The sequence below is a fragment of the Hypanus sabinus genome, chromosome 23, assembly GCF_030144855.1.
Source record: "Hypanus sabinus isolate sHypSab1 chromosome 23, sHypSab1.hap1, whole genome shotgun sequence".
NCBI lineage: Eukaryota > Metazoa > Chordata > Chondrichthyes > Myliobatiformes > Dasyatidae > Hypanus > Hypanus sabinus.
Window position 1 is genome coordinate 31650552 of NC_082728.1, and position 23044 is coordinate 31673595.

Consider the following 23044-nt stretch of genomic DNA (forward strand, 5'->3'; position numbering starts at 1 on the left):
GCTAAATTAATCTCCAAATATCTGAACCTTAACCCAGAAATTTCTCTTTAACCCTAAAAAGATTAGCAATGAACACTGTCAATTAAAAATATTCAATTTACTACAATAACTTGCAAAAACTATGTGTTTTAGCAACAACTTTTTATACATTGCAGCAAAATAAATCTATCTTTCCAAAAGATCAGTAACATATTGTACTTGGATCTTTTGCTTTCCAATAATAATTTGAAACACTGCTTTGAGTAGGCAAAGGCCAGCTTTCAAAACAATAATATAGAGGTGCCCATATATTAAAAATCAACACAAAAATATTGATCCTTTGCATTAGCTCAATTTGTAATTGTCTGAATCTATTTTGGTACCAATTAAGCAGTTCTAAGATGCGAACTTTCACACAAAATTTGACTACAGGATACAAGTACAAAGTGATACATTGAGACTTTAACCTAGGGATAAAGGATAATACTTGACACTTATTACTTAATAAAGGTCCATCACACTTTAAAAATTCATTGATATTAATTTTTAAATTTCCACCTACAGATTACAAAACTGTTTTCCAAGTGACTAACAGTGTATTAAAATGGCCCTGTTTATTTTCTAATTGTGCTCTTTGTGAAACTTGTGTATGTACATGTTTAATTTATTCTTTTTTTGTGAATGCACTCATGTGATGTCTTGTGCCAGTGAAGCTGCCTCAAATAATGGTATAAACATCTACTCATGTGTATGACGGTATGGCAATGAACTCTACTTTGACATCAAAATGTAGGCTAAATTGCAGATATTGAGCAGCAACACCTTTTCTTCTTCAAAGTATAAACTAGCAGAGGTAGTTTTTTTGTGTTTCTTCTAAAAAGGAGTTTTGTTCACTAGGAAATGAAATTCCCATAACGACTAAATACTACTCTCCCTCCACTCCCTATTCTGCTTGTTAGCACTGACAAACCTTGTCAAAATAGGTGGGGCGATCCACGGAAGACTCTTTGGAGATAGAAGGTGGTCGGCAGCCAAGTGGTTTAGAAACGATTCCATTGTAATCTGACATTCCCATTCCACGTTTGTCCATCTCCACTTTCTTTTCCAACAGAGCACCTGGAAAAGGGGAAAATCCATCTTAACATAAAACAAAGAGGAAAAGGAAAAAAAAACAGAAGACAAACATTAACTTCACCTAAATAGAGGCTAGTGAGTGTAGGTAAAGTGTAAGAATATTTACACAATGCATGCTACATATGGTCACATGGTAAGTAGTTGGAAGGGACAAGCTGAAATTATATAAATAGTCCAGTATACAGCAACAAGCTAATTAATACCAGTTCACTGCTGAGCTATAGAGGAAAAAAATGTTATACCCTAAGCCAGGAGTTAGGATGAATGGTGATCTTCTATTGTATGTATTTCAGAATAATGGGCATGGAAGACAGGATATTTAGCAACGCTACCCAAGTAGAAAGTATCACAATCAGCAAGTCAGGAAAAAAACTAGAAATGTAAATCAGAGTTCCAGTACTTCAGTTATAGAGATCCAGCATGGATGGAAATTATCACTTAAAAAAGCAATGCCAAATTAACAACAATCAGAATTGACTAGCAAAGGAAATACTGTTTGGATCAAGTGAAATGGTTTTGAGAAGTCCAAAGCAGTGCCAAAAGCATTATCACGTTTCATGCATAAACAATTTCCAGAAAACATCTGATAAATTGTGTCATGAGAAATTCACTGGAAAATGTCACGCATGTGAGATGTTTAAAATGACATTCTAGAAAGTACACACTTCAATATAAAGTCCTTTGTTACAGTTTGGGAACGTATAGCCCTATAACAAGTGCAATTTTTGTTATTACCACAGGATCCTTCACAAGTTTCCTGAATATACTACTTCAACACCTCCTGAAATTGCCAAAATGAAAGTGAAAATATCAGCCTAATTTTTAAAGTTCAAACTTCTGGCAAAAAACTTGACCCATAAGTGAGCACATAGAAGTCTTGAACTTACAGTGCACTCTAAAGGAGCGAACATACATTCTATCACGCAGTTCTGATCTCAAGTTCGTCTTCATTAATTTGCAGGTTTCTGGAGCTAAAATTATCAATAATGTCCCAGAGTTTGAGAAGAAAGGTATGATTCTACAGTTTTTTTTAATATACAAGTGTCAGAAATCCAGGCATTCCCTTGTACTATTGCATAAAGGCAGCCCCAAGATCTTTGCAACTGTTTGACAGATTTTTCAAGACTGCATGAAGTTAGTCTCATCGTTAGACCTGATGCAGCTAAGAAAATCTTCATTCATTTGATAAATTACAGCTAATTTACATGCAATTAAAGTGTATTTAAGTATTTTAATCATAATTTTTAATTGCATTTAAGTATTTTAGTTTTCTTTTAATGTTGCAGAATGCCAGAAACATATTCTGTTTAAAAGCTGGTTAATTTTGCCTTTAGGACCTTCAGACTGCCAAAGTCTTTTACGTCAACCAAAGAAAATTTTAAGATTATACAAAGCATAATCGATATGACAGATCAGAGAACATACAAATATACTTAGAGATCACAACAAGGAGTCAGGCTATTCAGCCCAACTTATGCTAGCATTTGTACTTCATGCATCTTGCCGTTTTTCATATCCTTTTACATTCTTAAGCAAATAAACAGCATTGATAGTTTCTGTAATCATCTGAAATGGGGTAGTGTCTAAAAGGACAAATAAGTGCCTGAACAGAATAGAAAGCTTCACAAGTGAGATGGCAAATGAGTAGAGGGCAACTAACATTAAACTGGATATCAAATAAAGAATGGAACAGGTCTTGTCATAAGATTAAAGGAGAGGCGGCTAAATCAATTTTAAACACTGAATCAAGCTGTATTAAAAAAAGTGTCTACTTCAGTACTCCTCATCCCCTCCACCAAACAAAATACCAGATAATAGGGTATGACAACTCAACAGAAATTGAGAGCAAAGGTGAACTTGAGACTAATCTCATTACCCTACTACCCAGTCGCCTTCATAAAAGAAATTGTGAATATATGAAGGCGCCTGGGTAGCAGGGTAATGAGATTAGTCTCAAGTTCACCTTTGTTTTTATTCTCTTTCGCTGAGAAAACCCAAGTTTCATGATTGCTCCTTTAGTTCTCTATTGAAATTTTATGAAAGATGAGAAAAATCCAAGCACTAAAGTCTGCAAGGAAACAAGACTGGGAGCAAAAAGATCTAAGGCCAGTCTAACACTGATATATAGCACCGGCATGTTGTACAATATGCAGCATTCAAGACTCCCCAAAGACAATCATACACCTATCAACAAGGCCTTAAACCAGCAAGATCTGTTATTTTAAAACAGAAAGAAAGATATCAAATGATTATTGTAGCTTAGAAATTTCAATAAGAACAAATGTCAAGTTTACATCTTTCAGACTTACCCATAGCCTGATCAAGGTTCAGGTTATTACATTTCAGAGCCTCTTCTGCTGGTTCTCTCTGTGAATGATTATCATATTTCATAGTTAATTGTTTGCAAGAAAGATATCAAAAACAAAACTAGCTTCACTGGGCTGGGCACATTCTTAAAAATATGAGAGATACAAGATTTATGTTCATAGGTAACTGCAAACTGGTGAACATTCAGAAATATTAACTTATTCACAAAAATATTATTTCCAATAAAGGATATTTGTCTTAAATGTGTCAACGTCTTATCTGAACCCTCTACTGGCAACAACTACCAAGATTCTGTCTGATCAAGATAGACCATTTAAATTTCAAAGTCTTTTGTCATCAGCTATTACTTTACAAGCAGACTAAACATTAATAAAACTGAGTTATATGTGATACATGATAATCCAGTTAAACATGAATGTACCACCATAGATGGACCCAATTCCAAAAAGTTTTATGTATGAATAGTTTAAAAAGCAACATGAAAAGTTGTTCTTCAAAAGAAATGTGTTTATTTTAATGTTGTGACACAGATAGATATGGTACAAATTTATTTTGCCTTAATTTCAATTCAATAACTTCAATAAAATCAGGAATATCCAATATCTTAAAATGAAAATGGTGAGAACATTTAACACAACAGGAAAAGGCCATTTCTACATACATCTAACGACAGCATAATTTTCTGTTTCAGTTTTGTAGGTATTTACCAAATTCTTGTGATTTTCTAATAACTCTACAAATTATCATGTGGGGTAAAATAAATTGACTTCTCTCCAGTCATAGTTTACTAAATTTTAATACTGTCACTATGGTACTTATCACTAGTTTAGCAGCAATTTCTACTACACAAAATAACTTTTTAGTACATATTCGCACCACAATAATAATCCATAATCTGGTGAATATGATGTCTACTGACAGCAAGCTTACAACTTGCAACTGATGGATGCTATCCAAGTTACAGATTCAAACTGGTCACAAGAGACTATTGTGCATGTACTTACAGTAGAATCAGAGATTCAACAAAAGAATACTTACAGGAAAACCCATATCAGTCAATTGTTTTATCAGGCGATTCATAAGCCAAGTCTCTTCTTGCTTACTGGATGCTTTTATACCCTTCAAAACAAAATCAAATATCTCATTCACAAGTTTTTAAACATTATCAACTGCAGTTGAACTCTCCTATCTCCTTGATAACAAAATACAGAGTTTTTGCAAACAACCCAAATGTAAAAACAGAAATACCTTCTGATGCACTTTCTTGCTAGCATTGGTCCAGCCTGAAGAATTACAAGAAGAGTTGCTCTCCTGAGAAGCTACATTATTCCACATTCCCATCTCTCCCTCATCTTCTTCCCAGTTAGAATGATGGTTACTATTGAGGGCAACTTCATCTCCACTGCTGACCCAACCTTCTTGCATAGTTTTAGAAGCTGAATAATAAATACATAGAAATCAAGTTATGCTGGAGTAGGGTACCAGTAATCCTTGAAAAAAGCAATGGTTAATAAACAAACATCATTGCTACACTAAGTGAGTTCAAAGTTAGCAATTTTATTTTGGAAATTAATCTACAAGTTCTACAAAAACTACCATATCACATTAACTTCCAGAATTATCAGAGGCAAAGTAATTTTTATACAAGTTTCTTATGACCTGTTATAACATGTTTCTGTCAGAGCCAAATCTTAGTATAAGAAGCAGCTGTAGAAATGGAAATGAAGCAGATTTCACAAACTTCATTCTTAAAATAGTTGACATTTTACTTTTTGAATGTAGATTTTGTAAACACTGAGAACCCTCCAAAATGTGGGCTTTTTGCTCCTCCAACATGTCATGCAAGTCTGTACAAGACAGACAGAAGCTGGTTCTAATACTTAATTATTTTCCCAGAACTTTTACGTCTGTCTAAATGACTCGAGCATGTGATAGTGTTCAGTGGCAGGGTAGGAGGGTGGATTAGGGATGTTGGCTATGAAATTGCTCCATCTCAAAAAAAGGGAACACAGTTGAGAACCTCAATAAACATTAATGTGTTTTTTTTTAAATGGTATCACTTCAATCACTTGATAACATTGCATGCAAGTGAACTCCAGGCAGCATTGAGCATGCTGGCAAATTGGCCTGCCTGACAGACACAGCCAGCCAGGTGTTTAAGAAGGCCACTGTTGAATAATGAAGGGCACATATTGTGGTCACAAAATGGTGAAAAGTCATGGGTCGGTGGTTATTTTGGTTAACCTCACCATTTAATGCTTTAGGAATTTGCAAACAATTGCATCTATGTATTCAATCATCACTTATTTATGCAAATTTTATTCCCGTTTCCATCACAAAATATTATTTCAATATGGTATTTGGCACAGCTTCATTTGGAGCTCATTCATCTATTCATTATTGCTTTCTAAACTCACTTTCAGATTTTTTAAGGTTGCTCCTATTGGACCTACAATATCCGATAAAAAAAAAACTTGCCCAATGCACTTCTCATTTTAAAAAAAAACTATTCCCTGATAGACCTTCCAGTTATTCATTCTCATCTTTAAAATTAGTGTACAGATCAATAGCAGTCCCACTATGAAAAAAAATGCAGTGTTGTATATTGAGTTTTGATTTTTTTTGCATTATTTACTAATTAAATAGCTGCATGTTAAACTGACTGAAACTACCACAACTATTGTAATGTTCAGGGTTACAATATTTTACCCGCCTGCCTTATGTTTTTCAGATCAAAGTTAAGATAATTATCTTAACTTGCAAAGCTCTCAACATTCTGGAATACAATCCTTCAATTCATAGCATGACCACAGTACAAATCACACAATAGCTCCCAAAACAAACCAGTGATGCATTAAAAAATATGCCAGAAATATTCAGCACATACAGATTATATAGAGACAGAACTGGTGGTAATGTTTCAGGTCAATGACCTCATCAGGTGTCAGTTTGATGAAATGTCGCCAATTTGACTCAATTGTATCTCTTTGCACAGAGATCACTTGACCTGCAAGTATCTTGCTTTACCATCTGAACATTTTTGTTAGTTTATAATCTTTTCATGTGCCATTTATAATAATGCATGTTTTAAAACAAACTTAAATCTTGAAGTTCATTCATTTCCAAATCAAATATGCAAAACAAATTCATGATACAAAAAAGATGATTTATAATCTTTCATCGGGAAAATTAATCTACACAAATTGAAATACAACTTTAAATATGAAGATCCGATAAATGATGCAACAATAATATTTATTCTGCTCCTACATTTTATGGTCTTATAGGAGGAATAGGGCTGAGAGGGAATTGGAATAGCCACGATGAAATGGAAGAGCACACTCGATGGACCAAATGGCTTAATTCTGTTCCTGTATCTTATGGCTTTATGGTCTTGTGTAAACAGAATTTTAAAGATTAAAAAAACCGTCAAATGCCAACCAGGGTGGGAAAATACTTAATGGCTATTTCCCCAACTCTTCAGATTTTTTGCAAAATAATATTTTCAAGGAATAATGTGGTTGAATTTTGCTAATTCAATGTAACATCTGTATTTTAGTGTATTAAGTTTAATTAGCAAGTTACAAACTTTAAATTACTCCTACAAGTTTGAACTTTATTGCAAAATTACATAGCCATGATCTTCATACCAGCACAGAAAATACAACTTATCGTATTTTGCAAAATTCAATTTTCAAACCATGACAATGAACAAAATCTAAACCCACTGCCTTCACAAAGAAACTTCATGAATATACGCCTCATCTCAAAAGCAGCTTTATCCTGGTGAAGAATTAGTTTGTATCAAAGCATTCAACTGGTCTGAGCACCACACTTGCAGAAAAAGAACTTGCTCTTATTTTATTACCTGGTTTGCACATTGCTGGGGCAGTAGCAGGAACACTCCCTCTTCCAAAGTTCCCCGTTGATTCCACAGTATTATCTCCCCACCCTGAACTGCCGTTGGGAGGTTTGCCCCACGCTGAAGTCCCATTATCGACTGAAGTTGATGGAGAAGGTGGCTCACCCCAAGAGTTCTCAGTCTTTGTAGGAACACTCAGTGTTTCTCCCCAACCTGTGAAAATATTAAGCCCGTTGTCTAATGATCATGAACAATTTTGTTGTTCCAAATTTTTCTCACTGGATTTCTATAATCTCTGTAATCATGGTTCTTTTGTTAACATAGCTAAAGATAATCAAACTATAAGCAACAAAAAAATCGAGATCTAATTTCATGAAATATTTTTTCTTCTAATTATTTTCCTGCAGCCATTTTCCTCCCTTTATAATTTTTCCAATGTTCTGTGACTAGTCGGAAACAATATGGTCCTTCTTAATTTTTCTTTTATTTCTTACTCTGTAAGAACCATGCCCTGTTGGAAATGCATTTGAAACATTAACCTTTCAGCTGATTTATGTAATGCACATCAATTATCCATCTTATTTCTCACAGACATAATCTAAATGGAAATAAAACAACAAAAGGGTAAAAATTCCAATGCCATGAAAAATAGTGCACTATTTGTTAGAAACAAAGAGATTTTGGCCACATACAAACTAACTAGATCAGTTAATATGCAAAAGTAATACAAGATTTTAATATTGCAATGACCAGACCAAGGAAAAAGTGGTCGAGGAATATATTAAAACAAAATTGTTGAGAGGTGGTCAAATGTATTATAGATAATACCACAAAGTCTGAGAATAGAAAGAAAAGGATTAAGCATTTGAAAGGTCAGCCAGGTAAACTTTAACTACCCACTTAAATTGCTGTCAAGTTCTGGACTTATAAGCAGATGCTGAATATTATAGAAGCTTGGGATATGGATGGATAGATTTGAAAGGCAACAGTTATCAGCTCCTCAAAGTACCCAGCAGTATAATCCAGTTTTTCTCTGACATTTTTCAGAAACACCCCTGAAATGCCACACTCTGTATATACCTGACTAAGAATATTTGACCCTTTTGAGAAATGCAGATCAATTACTTAAACTAAAGCAAAATAAATTTCAAATTTCTTAAGATAATGTTGTGTATACTTAGTTTACTTTTAAATAGTTTACTTGAATTTTGATCATTTTAATGCCTCCAAATGTCAAGAATACTTAATTTCAATATGCCCTATTGATTTTAGCTTTATCAGTAACGGAGCACTTCAGAAACTAGGCTGAGCCCAGGGTCCAGTTGCTGTTCAGATCACCAAGTGAACTTTTGGAACAAAAGCCAATGTGTTAATTCCAAGAAAGGTCCAGTGTAATCCAATCCAATATCAACAGCAGTTGTACAATATTTTAAATTTTAGCACAAGGCTGAATTACAATTGCAATATATTAAAGACATGAAATAATATATTCAATCTCAAAGACTACAGTTTAATCTCCATTCAGATGTTCAATTTAAACTATGCATTTTCAGTTCTTAAAATTTGAGGTATTTAAATTAAACAGAAAATAGAATACTTTACTTTAGTGCATTCAGGTTGGCAACCACCAGGGGGCAAACAGCAACCCAAAATGACTATGTCCATATTAGTTGATTCAAATGACATTCCACCCCCCCCCCCATCTTATCAGAAACACTCATCTGATTTGAATATGGTTTCATAGCTTTTATTCTATACTGAATGAATCATTCCTTTATACCTGGACTCAAGCAGTATAATCCATTTTCCCTTTGAAACTAACCCTCTTGCCATTTCCTTGTTCATGACAATTTATATTTTCACAATCAAGTTGCCACTTTATATTACAGCAACATGTCATTCTTTTAAAAGGCACATTTCTCTAACTTCCACAGAATTTATTTTGAAGAGAATTGTGTCCGCTTGAATCTGCCAATGTATCAATTTATTTAGCAGTGAAGATATGCACGTTCCTGGAAGTTAGATACAAGTCCCTATTTACTTACAATAATATTGCTAGTTTTATATAAAAAGCACATTTACATTAAATATACATTTAAAATGTTGAAATATGTCCTATAATTCAAAAGAAAATGGATAGTTTGAACTTTCAAGGACAACTACCATTTAATTAAGAATACTGCAAGTCAAAAAAAAGACTTCAGTGATAGCTAAGGATTCATATTTTTACTCTTGCCCATTAGACACCATGATTGTATGGATCATTATACTCATTTTAAGTTCTTGTTTTAGAACATAAAAGCAATGCTTAAATCATATCCACAACAAAAGAATGTTGTTCTACTTGCATATTTTTTTAAAGAATGAGCCAGAAATAGCAATAAACATTGTTCATCTCTGCAATGAATGACTGTGATTAAGAATGACTTAAAACAAAGGAACAATCATAGCTTCATTTTTGCATGATGGTCACCATTATCATTAATAATCATAGTTATATTTTAGAATTCATGTTGCTAATAAACTAATAATACCTTAATAAATTTCAAAACAAATCCATTATAGACATATGCCACCGAATATTGTCCTATGATTACATCAAAATAACTTCTTGACAAATAGCTAGATCCTTTTTATCAAACTGCCTATTTGTCTTGCATTAACTGATGAAAGTAAATAATTAAAAAGAAAAAATTTATTTATAGGAAAAGAGGACAGATGATTTGAACTCTAATTCAGACTCATGTTCATTAATGATGCTCTTTTTAGAATTGGTAATAAATGTACAAAGCCTAATTGGCATAAGTGCATGCAAATCCAAGTGCTAAGTATTCAGCAGTAATTGAGCAAATGATATGCAAATAGTTATCATTAAACAAGTTACTTGTTAATCATAGACAGTAAGCATTAGAAATTAGTCATGAAAACCATTAATTATTGCAATTGAATTTTGTTTCTGGAATTCTGTTTTAACAATAAATTATATCAGATGAAAAATAATGATTTTTAACCCCTTATGACCAACACATCCTCACTTCAAAACACTAGGAAACTAACATTTTGGAATTTACAGTCATTCTTTCATATTTTGCTATTAATATACTCAAAAAATGGTAAATAATCTAATGCCCAAGATTCAAGTCATATTGTCAATATTAATTATAGAAGTCAATGTTTCCCTGTCTTCATTGATGCAACTACACTACATAAAAAAAGGTACAAAATTTCCCTAAAATGTGCTATCAACTTAAACATGTTGAAGTACATATTCTTATGGGGTAATTTTGATTTATTTTATAAAAGGAACAAAAGCTGCATTAACCAAATCTTTGAACACTAAGTACATCCCATTATTCAGTGAAGAGAAGTTAGATTTACAACAACATCAATCTTAATTTAGAATAAGTACCAAAATATGCTTTGAATATAGAAGGTTCTTTGTGACTTATGGACATAAATCTTACCCAACTTTGACTCCTTGAATTTTATTTTATATTAAAACACCCAAAATATTGAAGTTTTGAATATTTAAGATAACCAAATGAAATATATTGAGCCAAAAATATTTAAAAACTAAAAGTACATAAAAAAGTAGTGACAACATTTAGAATACACTAGCTACATTCAATGGCAACACAATGATAGTACTTGGATTAACCATTTTTATTAGTTTTGATCTCCATTTAAAAATTTGATTCTTGAATTATAGTTAGTAACTTGCAACATTTATGCACTTGACAAGAAAATGGGCAGAAAAATTCTCATTTTTCAAGAATAATTTCTTGATTAAAACTAAAGTTTGCAATCCTTCGAAACATAACTGATTTGATAGCAACCAAGATATTGCAAAGCCAAAATGCAGTTATACCTTGAACTGAAATGCTATTGTGCCATTCTCTTGCCCATTTTATATATCCACCATCAGAAGCTCACTAGTATTTCTGCAGTCTCAGATTAAAATACAGGGCACAATAGAATGCAATATGCCACATAATACAGCACAATAGCAAAATAACACAGCAGATGAAAATCAGAAATAAAGTGCTACAAATACTCCAGAAGAGCCTATGAATGCACACAGTTGGCATTGACCTGAAAAGTCAATGTTCAATGAGCAAATCTTTCATTAAGTTTATGACAAGTGATTTACAGTATAAAGGCTGTGCAGAGTTGGGTGGGTGCCAAAAATGGCTATATGGAAAAACTGACAGGCTTAGTCAATGTGGAAAAAAGACCAATGGAAAATACAGAGAAATGTAAGGATTTGTATATGGGAGTAAAGATACAATTTTCTGCAATTATACAGAAGTCTGTGAAACCACATCTGGAATAAAGTCTAATTTCCCTTCCAACAGGGAGAGTGCAGGAAAGATACAGAAGATAGGATGAGATTGGTGGGTGGATGGCTGGGCATTGAACAATACAGTGGATCCCAGTTATTTGGGACACATCGGGGCCAATTAAACAATTGCTCCAATTAGTTAAAGCTTTATGGAAATAGTTAAAAGGGTGTTTTATTTTTTAAAGAAGACAAACTAACATTTAACTGAGTAACAAATTATGTACTTAAATAAAATACAGAAAAAATTATAACACTACCAATTCTACCACAGTACTTTAACTATTTGTAACAAATAGTTTTATCGGAGAAATTTATGCAATGGATGCTGCCGGGTTCTTTTGAATGACTATAAATTAACAAAATCATTGCAGACACCTGTGCAGATAATGGACTGCCTTCATACAATGCTGTTCACCAATGTAACCTCCAAATCTTCAATTTCATTGTAGGATTCAAGATGATTGTCAATACCCTCCAACTTTTCTTGGTTCCTAACTTTAAGTAGTGAAATAATTTTATTTTCATTCTCGGCTGTTTCTGGCAACTCCAAACCTAATGTTTGAAACCGTAGTGAGTAAAAGACTTACTACCTATTTCTCGACAACTATCAGTGGAAAAAAAATTACAACTGTTTGAACACAAACAAACGCAACTGATGCTACTTAAAAACTCTTCACACTCAGCATGGTGTTATCTAATAGTCATACAAGTGCACGTGACTAAAGCTAGTTAGAAACTGTTCAGTAACAGTCTCCCATCCCAATTAAGCAGCATAGTGTCCCAAATCAATGAAGGGAACCCTGGCTATCTTCATGATTTGTTTGTTCTTTTAAGAGACATCCAAAATAAGCAGCTGCCCAGATTAACCAATGACCAATTAACTGGAATAGGTAAAGTAGTTTGAGGTGGTTGATGGGAGGAAGAGGGAAGAGAGGTAGTCTCAAAGGATCAAGTATGTGGAACAGAAAAAAGAAGAAATTTCTTATACTTAAAGCTGGTGAATATTTGGAAAGCTCCAACCAGAAAGGTTGTGGAGGATCAGTTAGAGTACAGTCAAAGCAAAATTAGATGGATTTATAGATATTACAGGAATTGAAGAATATCAGATTAGTGCAGGAAATAGTCAAAGTAGTAGATGCTCAATCACAATCTTATTGAATGGTAGAAATGGTCAAAGAGGTTTCTCCTGTTCCATGTAGTTCTCAACTCCAACTCTATAGATGACCTCTATGCATGTGATTCCCAGCATTTTATAGTTTACAAATTCTTATTTGGCTCAACTTAACCATACACGTATAATAATTCTGGAAATAAACCTTTAGAACAAGTTACCTGCTTTCCTCATTTTCAGACAAGTCTTATAAGGCAGGTTTGGAGAGAAAAAAAGTTAATCCACTTAACTATTGCACAGATGAGGCTATATCAATCAAATAACACGGAAAACAATCTGCATTTTTTTTGTTAGAGAGGTGCATTTCAGGTATATTTCTAGATATTAAATACATTAATTTCTGTTGCAGATATTAACTTATTTTTAAATGAGTTGAAATAATAGTGATTCTTACCTGGAGCAAGTAGTGGAGAGCGGTTTTGTGCAGCAGATGACTGATGAGGCGGAGGCGGTTGCTGTTCAGTCACGGTATTGTTACTGCTTTGATTCACAGGATTGTTTCTATCCCACATGTTTACTGCCTTCTTGTAATTGGTTGGGTCTCCCCAAGCTGAGGTACCATCGTCTATCTCTATTTTACGACGAATAGATGGTGGGGAAGGCTCTTCCCAGCCTGTGGGTTCATTGTCCTTCTGTTTTGCAGACAAAGGTCCACCAACCCAACCCGAATTAGACTGTTTAACAGAAGCAGCCCCTCCCCAGGTGCTAACATTATTATCCTGAGGTTTATTTCCCCAGTTCTGTGGTACATTTGACTTTAAAGGCTCTCCCCAGCCTGTACTTGGGTTTGGCTTGCTGGTTGTACCATTACTCCACCCACTATTCTGTGGTCTGGTAGTCTCATTCCAATTAGGTGCAGATCGATTATTTTCACTGTCCCAACTAGACCCATTTTTCTTTCCTTCAGCCAAAGGTCCTGTGGCAGAATCCGTCCAATCCCCTCCCCCACTCCCACCTCCTGATGCCCAGCCTTGATTAGTTTTCTGCCCTTCTCCCCAATTCTGCATCTTAGACTTCTGTGAGTCCACCCAGGCGGATGGCTTCTCCTCCTGACTAGGAACCCCACTCCAGGCATGGCCACTTTTGGCTGTAGCAGCAGCATTAGAATTTGCAGAATCTCCCCATCCCCCTTGGCCATTGGATACTTTGTCTCCCCAACCTGTATTATTGGATATGAGTGTTGGTGGATGATTTCCCCAACCAGATACTGTAGAGGTATTACTACTATTCATGCTGGACCCATCACTTCTCCCCCCTGAGTTTGAAGATTGGGCAGCAGCTGAACCCCAAGCCTCAGTTCCATTGTCACTTTTTCGCTCAGATCTAGGAGATTCTTGAATTTCCCACGAAATGTTCTGTTTCACTGGTGTCTGGCCCCATCCAGTATTACATAAAACTCTAGGATCATGATCAGACTTTAATACAACACTCTGGACCAGCCCTTGTTGTTCAATTGTCCCTTTATCAGTCTTTCGCCGGCTACCATTGTGTCTTCCTCCGTTTCTTCCAGTGCTTCCTTCATGATGGCTAGTACCACTTTCATTACTTCCCTCACTACCAGTGGTACACGATTCAGAAGGTTTTGCCCAAGAGTTAATTTGTTCATTACTTTGCTGCAAAACAGGAGTTTGGCTGTTAACACAAAGTCCCTCCCATGTACACGATCCTTTTCCGTTACCATTTGCTTCATTACTGGAATGCTGGTTAGACGGTTTTCCCCATTCTCCATTTACACCATTATTGGTGTTCCTGTTGGATGATGTGTTACCCCAAGCTCCACTATTACTGGGACCAGAGTGCAAGCCCCCAATATTACCAGCCCTCGTCCAAGGCAGTACCCCAGGACTGGTAGGGGGACCAGAGTCCCAAGCATTGTTTCCAACATCCTTTTCCACAGCAATATTAGAACTGTTTGCTAACGTTTGCTTAGCACTTAAACTTAATGCAGAATTCACAGTGTCTCCATTCCCCTGACTAAATCCAGAGTTACCATTGGTGGCTGTAGGATTAGTGTGTGGCACTCCCCACACAGAGTTACACGAAGGATTGTTCATTCCTTCATTATTACCTCCATTGAGCTGAGAAACTGCAGGTGATGCACTACCACCAGGAAGGTTTTGAAGATGTGATGGGTTTATTGCACCCATGCTTACAGTCATTGCCCAGCCTCCTGGTACAGAAACATTAGGCAGTCCATTTGCTTGCATTGCATTGATAGGGTTTGGTGAAGAGTTTATGGGGTTAGTGTTATTTGGTCCATCAGTGTTAAGGTTCTGAGGTTGGATGCTGAAAGACACATTCTGTGAAGTGGATGTTTGTATTTCTGTGCTTTCCTGCTGCAGCAAATTTCCCCAGGTATTTAATGTACCTGTCGGACCATTATTGGGGTTACCAAGACTCTGATCAATGGAATTACTGGAACTACAAACAGTTGAAGCATTTCCTCCTCCTACAGTTCCTTGAATTTCTTGCCCAACTACAGGCCAAGCAGCTGGATTGGCATTGGGATTAAGATTCAGATTAATGCCAGCAGAGGACGTAGAAGTGCCCCAACAGTTTGGATTTACACTCACGATGCTATCCATCTTTCCACTTCCACTGGTAGCAGAGCAGTGGCCTATACCAGGTGCAGACCCTGAGGCAACAGCCCACACTCTGGATGAATTTCCATTTCCACCATTTGCTCCACCTCCAATGGCACTCTGGTTTGAACTGCTTTGGACAAGTGCCCCATTACCACTGTTATTGCAATTTTTATTTTGTCCATTGAAGTTGCCTGGTGCACTCCCTGTAGCCATGCTACTAGTATCAGAGCCACAGTTTGAGGCAGAGTCAGTGTCTGTGCATTCTGAGGCAGTTTCAGTCTCGTTTCCACAAATGGAAGGCCAAGCCTCTTTGTCACTTCCGTCTATTATCACTTTATCCCAGATGCTGTTTGGTTCACTTCTAAAGGGGGGTTGACCCCAATGGGAATTTTCATAATGAGTTCCCAAACCACTATGGCTGAGATCTGGAAAAGAACAAAACAAAACTATAAGAAATAATTTTCTACAAGTAAAAAAAAATTGCAACTTCATACTAGACGTTTAAAAACACTGCAAACCAATCTATTTGCATCATCTTATTCTGATACAACTTTAATTCACATATTGAAGTTTAGTGAACCCTGGCCTGAGAGAGAAAAAAAACAGAACAACAATTTAGTACAGCTGCTAGCTCATCATATTCCCAGTCAAGCATCAATCAAGTACTTTAATAGCAATAGGCAAAAGCATTTTTGGTACCCCAGATTCTCTACATACAATATGAAATCCTGAGAATTCAAATAAATTCAATAAACTATCCTAACTGATAGTGTTCCTGATTAGAATTTCCTAATTCGAAGTGGCTAAGAGGACATGCCAGAGAATAATTTCAATGAATAATCTAGGCCATTTCTTTTACTCTTTTGGAGACAATGTCTTCTTATGGTTAAATTCAGCCACTCATGAAGTACTGTAGGCAAAACTCTTTCTGTACAATGTTAGGGATAGATCCTATTTCCTTGTTTCAGCCATTACAACAAAACTTACAACCCAATTGAAAAGTATTTTCCTAGATAGTTTCTTCTTTGTGCTGTTACTACAATTATGCCATCCACTAGTCTGTGAGCTAGCGGTCTCCTTCCAATTAGGAGCAGGTTGTACTTTGATGATATTGGTAAAACATGGGAGGGGTAAAAAGAGAGAAAGACACACACAGAGAATGAGAATCAATTTAGAGCAGTGGTTCCCAACCTTATTTTGGCCATGCCCCACCTAATCACCTCTAAAATCCTGATGCCCCCTGTGGTGATATATAATTCTTATTATTCAAAAAGTGAACTCCTATTCACCTGGAGGAAGCCTAAAAGACCATTAACTTGGTTTAAACAAACTTCCAAAGAACATGGCATTCATGAAAGAGAAAAATAAAAGAACCAAAGGACTGTTAAAGTTCTGAGGAAGAAATTACTAAGAAATTGTAAAAAAAGAACATTAAGCGATATTAAAATAATAATAATAAATAAATAAAACAATGCCGATTCGTTTCTACAGCATACAAAGACAGATACACCGTTTAAAAGAGATGACGCAATGTACACACCTTCACACCACCAAGAACCGAAAGCTACTGCAAAAAGCAGCAATGGCGCGACCTCGTACGAGTTTCTTACACATTTGGACTTCATTCGTTCCTTCCTACATCAGTCAATTCATTAATTTAATTACGAAAGCCATTTGATGGTTGTAATGATGGTGATACACTATATATACAGTACATACGCAATTACACATGTACATACACACAAGTATTTTTATGTGTGCATACTGTATATACACATATGTATTAACTCGCACACACACTCATACTCACAGGCTTACTAGAAAAAGTTCACTGTTAATAACTCATTCTTGAATTGCCCCCTTAAAAATCAAATTACCCCCCTGTGGGGCGTACGCCCCACATTGGGAACCACTGATTTAGAGGAATTGAAAATGTCAGAGGATTATTCTCTTTGAATCATTCAGATGTTATTATTGTATGAAAGGAATATGACAAAAATGAACATCACCAAAAGGTTATCCATACAAGGCAAACCATAGGTAGTAGTCATAAGAAATACTGCTATGCCGAAGTAGTTCTGCAAGTGGTATTCAGCACTCAGGTACTTGGACTTAATTATATATTAAGCAGAGTGTTACAGGCATTAAAGTTTATTGGAATTTAGCTGAGTATTTTAACAATTGGGGATCATAGAGGACTAGAAAACCCCAAACTAGTTTTGATACGGAATGTTTGTGATACACAATAGAAGGGTTAACAACTAGATATCCTCATAGCTACAAATAAAGGGGGTTGAAATCGAAGAGCAACATAAGAATTTTCATTTAAAACGCTGGCTGGGATCCAGAATGCACAGCCATTGTTGCCTTCATGAGGAAGGTGAATAGAGATATGATTAGGAAAAAGTGCCAAGTCTAATAGAGATGGGGACAGGCAGTGGATCTTGTCAGCATCAACAGAACATGTAGAAAGGCATCTCAATGCTGTAACCATTTTGTTTTAGAAAACTATGACAATTGAGCCAAGTCTTTATTTTAAAGAGAACATTTAACAAATTTGTCAGAGCTCTGAAGATAAAACAAATAAGCAGATGAAGTAAATCCAACATAAGTAACATATTCAGATTTCTCAAAGATACTTGCTAAGATGCCATGTAAGTGTTACTGAATCACTTCAGCCCGTTAATTGATTTGCATGGAAGTGGAATTAACTAACAGAAATCAAAAGTCAGATAAATGGGTCATTTTAGGATTGCAATCAGTATCTAGTGCAGGGGTGGGCAAACTTTTTGACTTGAGGGCCACAAAGGGTTCTAAAATTTGACAGGGGGGCCGGACCAGGAGCAGATGGACGGAGTTTTGGTAATACACCTCATAAGAGAAAATAAAATATCATGGGATATGTAGAAAACGTGCTTTAATTTCAATTGAAAATGAACAAATGCATTACAACAAAATATCTGTCTTTGAAGTCCCATGGTATTTAGCTATTTATTGAAATGTCTTTTAAAACACTGAAAATTAAATGAATAAAATACAGCTTTTTTTAATAGTAACAGTTATTATTTTAAAGCACTGAAAATTCTGTTATCCTTCAAGATATTATCATCATCACTCTCCTCCTGACTGTCTTTATTTCAAAAACGGTAGGAGATGCAGGTCTACTTGTCCTGCTCCTTCTTATTCAATTGTCCCCTGTGCCAAAACTCAACAACGACCCGCACAATGACAGAACAGTGAGAGCGCACCAATATGCGGAGCTCTGTGCTCGCAAATCCCAGCAGGCTATCTGCCTTAGCCGGAACACTGGCTAATTGTGAGCCGGTTCGGATGTGCCAGGAAATGGGTCGCCACAAGGTCACAAAGTAAAACGCAAATGTGGAGTAATACGCAAAGGTCAATGTATATAGAGTGCGTCATCTATTGGGAAGACGCCAGAATTGCGGGGAAAAAACGTTAACAAGGTTTATTAATATAATTTCATCAAGTTCTGCGGGCCGGATTAAAAAGCTTAAAGGGCCGCACATGGCCTGCGGGCCGTAGTTTGCCCATGCCTGATCTAGTGGGTACCACTGGTTTCAGTGTTGGGTCTTCAACTATTTAGTCCATATTATAGACTTAGATGAAGGGACAGAGTATAATGAAGTCAATTCTGATGATGATACAAAATGGTGATAGCAGCAGCAAGGGCACAAAGAGCCTGCAATGATTAAATGAATGGGTGAATAGTTTGGGAGGCTGAGGTTAGAAATTTTAAAAATTGAAAAATATTTAAGTGAATTGAGAATAGAAATTTTTGCAACACAAAAAAAGATGTGTGTTTTTTGGTAAATGAAACATCAAGAGCTGGCATGTAGATGCACAAGTAATTAGGAAAGCTTATGAAATAACTGCTATTCTTGCAAAAGTTGTTTGCATAATAACAGGACAGTTTTACAGGGAGCTGGTGAATTCAAACCTTGAATTACTAAGCTTGTCTTTTGTCTCCATACGAAAGAAATGAAATACTGCTTTGGAAGTGGAGCAGAGTATGTTCACTAGGTTGAGTCCTTTAATGAAGAGGTTGCAAGCATTGAGAGATGTTGACAAGTTGGGACTATACCCATGAGGAGTTTTGAAAGTCTGCCTCATTCATCTCTTATATAATTCAATAGAAGATTCTGTTAGAGATTGATAGGGTAGAATTTCAGAGCGCGGATTCATCTATTTAAGACTGAGAGAAGTTGGAATTTCCTCTCAGACTATGGAATTCTCCATTTGTAGAGCTGCGGAGGCAGAATCATTGAACATATTCAAGGAGGAGAATGACAAACGTTCAAAAGTCAAACAATATTGCAAGTTTGTGTAGTAGACGGGAGACAGGATCTGATGAACTATAACTGAATGGCAGGGAAGGTTCAAAGGCTGATTTACATCATGTTTTAAATCCATATATTTCCACACAGAAGTGAAAAAAGTATTTAAGACAACTTTTACAACTAATTTTCCTCAAAGCAGTCCTACTGCGATAATATTTACAGTGGTTAAAACTATTCCTGCGAGGTTTAGAACTGTTCTCTTTAAAACAAGGTGGGAAAATGTCATTCCTCCAATAAAGCAGATAATACACCTCAGTAAATTACAACAATTAGTAGAAAAATCCAGACCAACTGTTTTCCTTGCTTCATACCTGCATCCCTCAAAAACAATTAGATCAGCTAATCCATAACTGCTAGCAATATCTTTCCTACAGGAATGGTCTAGCAGGCATTGAAAACATCAGGGTGGGGAAAAGGGAGCTTTCTTCACTGTTTTTCTCTTACCTTCACCTACTGAAATCAGATGGAAGGCTGCATGTTGGGAGGAATGGCACCAATTTAGATTGGCAAGTCATAATTTGAATGCCTCCTAATGGCAAACAATAACTCGAGGAGTCATATTCCTACTGCAGGCAAAATGTTACAAAATTCAACAAGATAGGGAAGAACAACAGGATTTTTTTTTCAGGGCAGGAATTCCATTCCATATCCAAGATTGCTTCAGTCCTCCTCTCATGTTCTTCTCCAATCATGACTAACTTCTACTGGTCCCATCCATGTACATTTCCTTACCTAGCAAATGCTGGTGGCTTTTTTTCCTCTATGGAGGCACTGGTTATGGGGTAGACTCTCTCACATTGCTTAAATGATGGTTTAAAGACTCCTTTTCTACCACTGTTTCTCATTTGGTATTTTTTCCTCTCCCAAAGGAAAAGGGATACAGTACAACTTTCCAGCACAACATTTAACAAATACAAACCTAGTCTGATATGAAGGTTCTTTACTGTAACAGACACCACATTGAGTTTCCCACAAATATACATGCATTCAATTATTTAAGCACGGCTATGGTCACAATGATCAGTCGGATTCATCACATTTTTGTTCTTAGTGCAGAAATACTGATGCCAACTGTAACGCAGCATTGGTTCATAAATTATAACTAAGCATTAAATCCATGACCCCCCGCTTTAGATGGAATAGCTTCAAAAGACTTTGTTGCAATCTTTCCAGCCTCTAGTAGAGAATTACACTGTTCAATTCATAAATGTTTATAAGTAAAATTCAGAAAGCAAACTGAATTTTTTTTCTTAGATGAAGCAAAGGAACCTTGTTTTTTATGCACATCACATGTACAACTCATCTTATGGAAATCTAAATATTCTACAATTTCATTATGGCATAATTTTTGAAATTGGTTATTAATAAAATCATTTAAATTTGCAATATTTAATAGAAGTCATAGGAAATTTAACTGGTAACAAAAAAACTGAAAACCACAAACTTAGTGTTTATACAGCATATGATCTGTCAATCACAAAAGAATTACTCCAAGGAATCAAATTTGTATAACCTTATGAACTTTGTTTTAAAAATATTATCTAATAGGCTGAGAAACAGGTGTGTCTTTTATCAAACCTTATTTATCAATTAGTTTTTCAAAAACTTTGACAATAAAATGAAAAATATCATCAAAACTTACACATCTATATATTGACTTTATTACTGTGTTTACACAAGATGCAGTAATTCTTTAATAAAAATGTGAATCTTAAGACGCCATTTTCTCAGTTTCAACAGCCAACTATTTTAGAATGTATGCAGCAGCTTTCTAATGTAATGAAATACATTGAGAACAAAGCAGCAATTACTTGGTATTTTCTGACCCATAAGGGACTGCTGTTGAAAATTACTAACTGAAGGTGACACCCAACCATTCCTGGATAAGCTACATTTTGTGCAAAATGCTTTTGGGTCTGCACCTATTCTTGCCTCTGTTGCTTCAATATGTCGGCTGTGTGCAGCTTAAGCCTCATCCTGTCTGCATGCTAGACAGTGTAGTATATGCTGTTGACAACTTGTATTTGCTGATAACCAATCCTCCTCTGCTTGAAAATTTATTTTTGGAGGTAGTATTCAATATTAAGTTATCCAGAGAAAAATCTAGTTTTATTATCTAATTAATTATGATAAACTCATCTTTTTTAAAAAAAAATTCTTTGTCATTAAATATTTTCTTCTGGCAATGCAATTAGCCCCAATTGGTTTTTGAAAGTCAGCCAAAAAAACAACCGCATTCAGTGGTTGGTTGCATGCAAATAAGCTTCTGTTTTATGCCATTTAGAAGCATCAGCCGTCGTTGTTTAGCATAGCATTACAGCACTAACATTCAATACGGAACAAATACATACATAGGATTTAAAGTTTCAAGATTCATTGTATAAACTGGTTGATACTGTACTGAAAGAAAAAAAAAATCAAGAAATCTATTTGGAAAAAGTAGTCTAAAAAAGCAAGCACATTCCACTCCAAAACACATTTTATTTAATGCTTGCTGAATTATGCCCACAAGAACATTATGAAGTCCCTTGATAGAAAGGCACGTTTATAGTTTAGCTACAGCATGTCAACATATGCTGGTATCTGTACAGGTTAGTATGAACAATAGCTCCACTAACAAAACATCTTTATTGCTGATATAACCATAAATTATAATAGAACCTGCAATATAGACCAAGACAGGAGAATTCATCACATTGTTCAATTGCCAAGGTTAAATGAAGGTCATGAAAACCTGCCTATCATTCAGCACAAACGTGTAACTTGGTTGCTAAGCCACAGCACTTGTTATTCAGATTGCCGTGTAAACTAAGTCAAAAGCTTCAGGCACCATCAGGCTCTTTGGAATTACGAGTATATCCAGATGCTACACAAATCTATAGCACAGAAGAAATTGAAGCAATTTATGAAATCAAGATACATGCAACACTTTTGCAGTCACAGAAGACACCTAAAATTTTCTTCCATATATCAATAATCTGCTGTTTTGGAATTAACTTACTGTCAAGTATGATCCAATCACATTACCTGTTCAAAAGCTGCAAGAGGTTACAGTATTTGTTTAATTGTGCACACAAAAATATGCTCCATTGAACAATACTCTGCACTAAGACAGCATTGTTTTATTGTAGTAAAGTATCCTGTGGCAATCAAAGACAAGAGTTCCTACAGTCAAAAAGTGATAAATTGGTCAAGTGATGATACACTTAGTGCTAGATACATTTCAAATAAAGAGAAATCAGGAAAAGGTGAGAAGTAACATCAGAAATAAGAACTGTAGGGAAG

The 23044-nt window shown here is 35.5% G+C and overlaps 1 protein-coding gene across 6 annotated transcripts in view; it reads right to left on the reverse strand.

Annotated features, from left to right (window-relative positions):
* tnrc6c1 (trinucleotide repeat containing adaptor 6C1) overlaps positions 1-23044 on the reverse strand; it is a 120378-nt gene that overhangs the window by 36915 nt on the left and 60419 nt on the right. For all 6 annotated transcript variants that reach the window (XM_059948651.1, XM_059948649.1, XM_059948650.1 and 3 more), the window contains 6 exons: positions 13211-15826; positions 7310-7516; positions 4690-4877; positions 4480-4560; positions 3423-3480; positions 950-1095 (listed from right to left, as the gene is read on the reverse strand). In XM_059948651.1, coding sequence (XP_059804634.1) covers positions 950-1095; positions 3423-3480; positions 4480-4560; positions 4690-4877; positions 7310-7516; positions 13211-15826 — 3296 coding nt within the window. The remainder of the gene's footprint in view (positions 1-949; positions 1096-3422; positions 3481-4479; positions 4561-4689; positions 4878-7309; positions 7517-13210; positions 15827-23044) is intronic.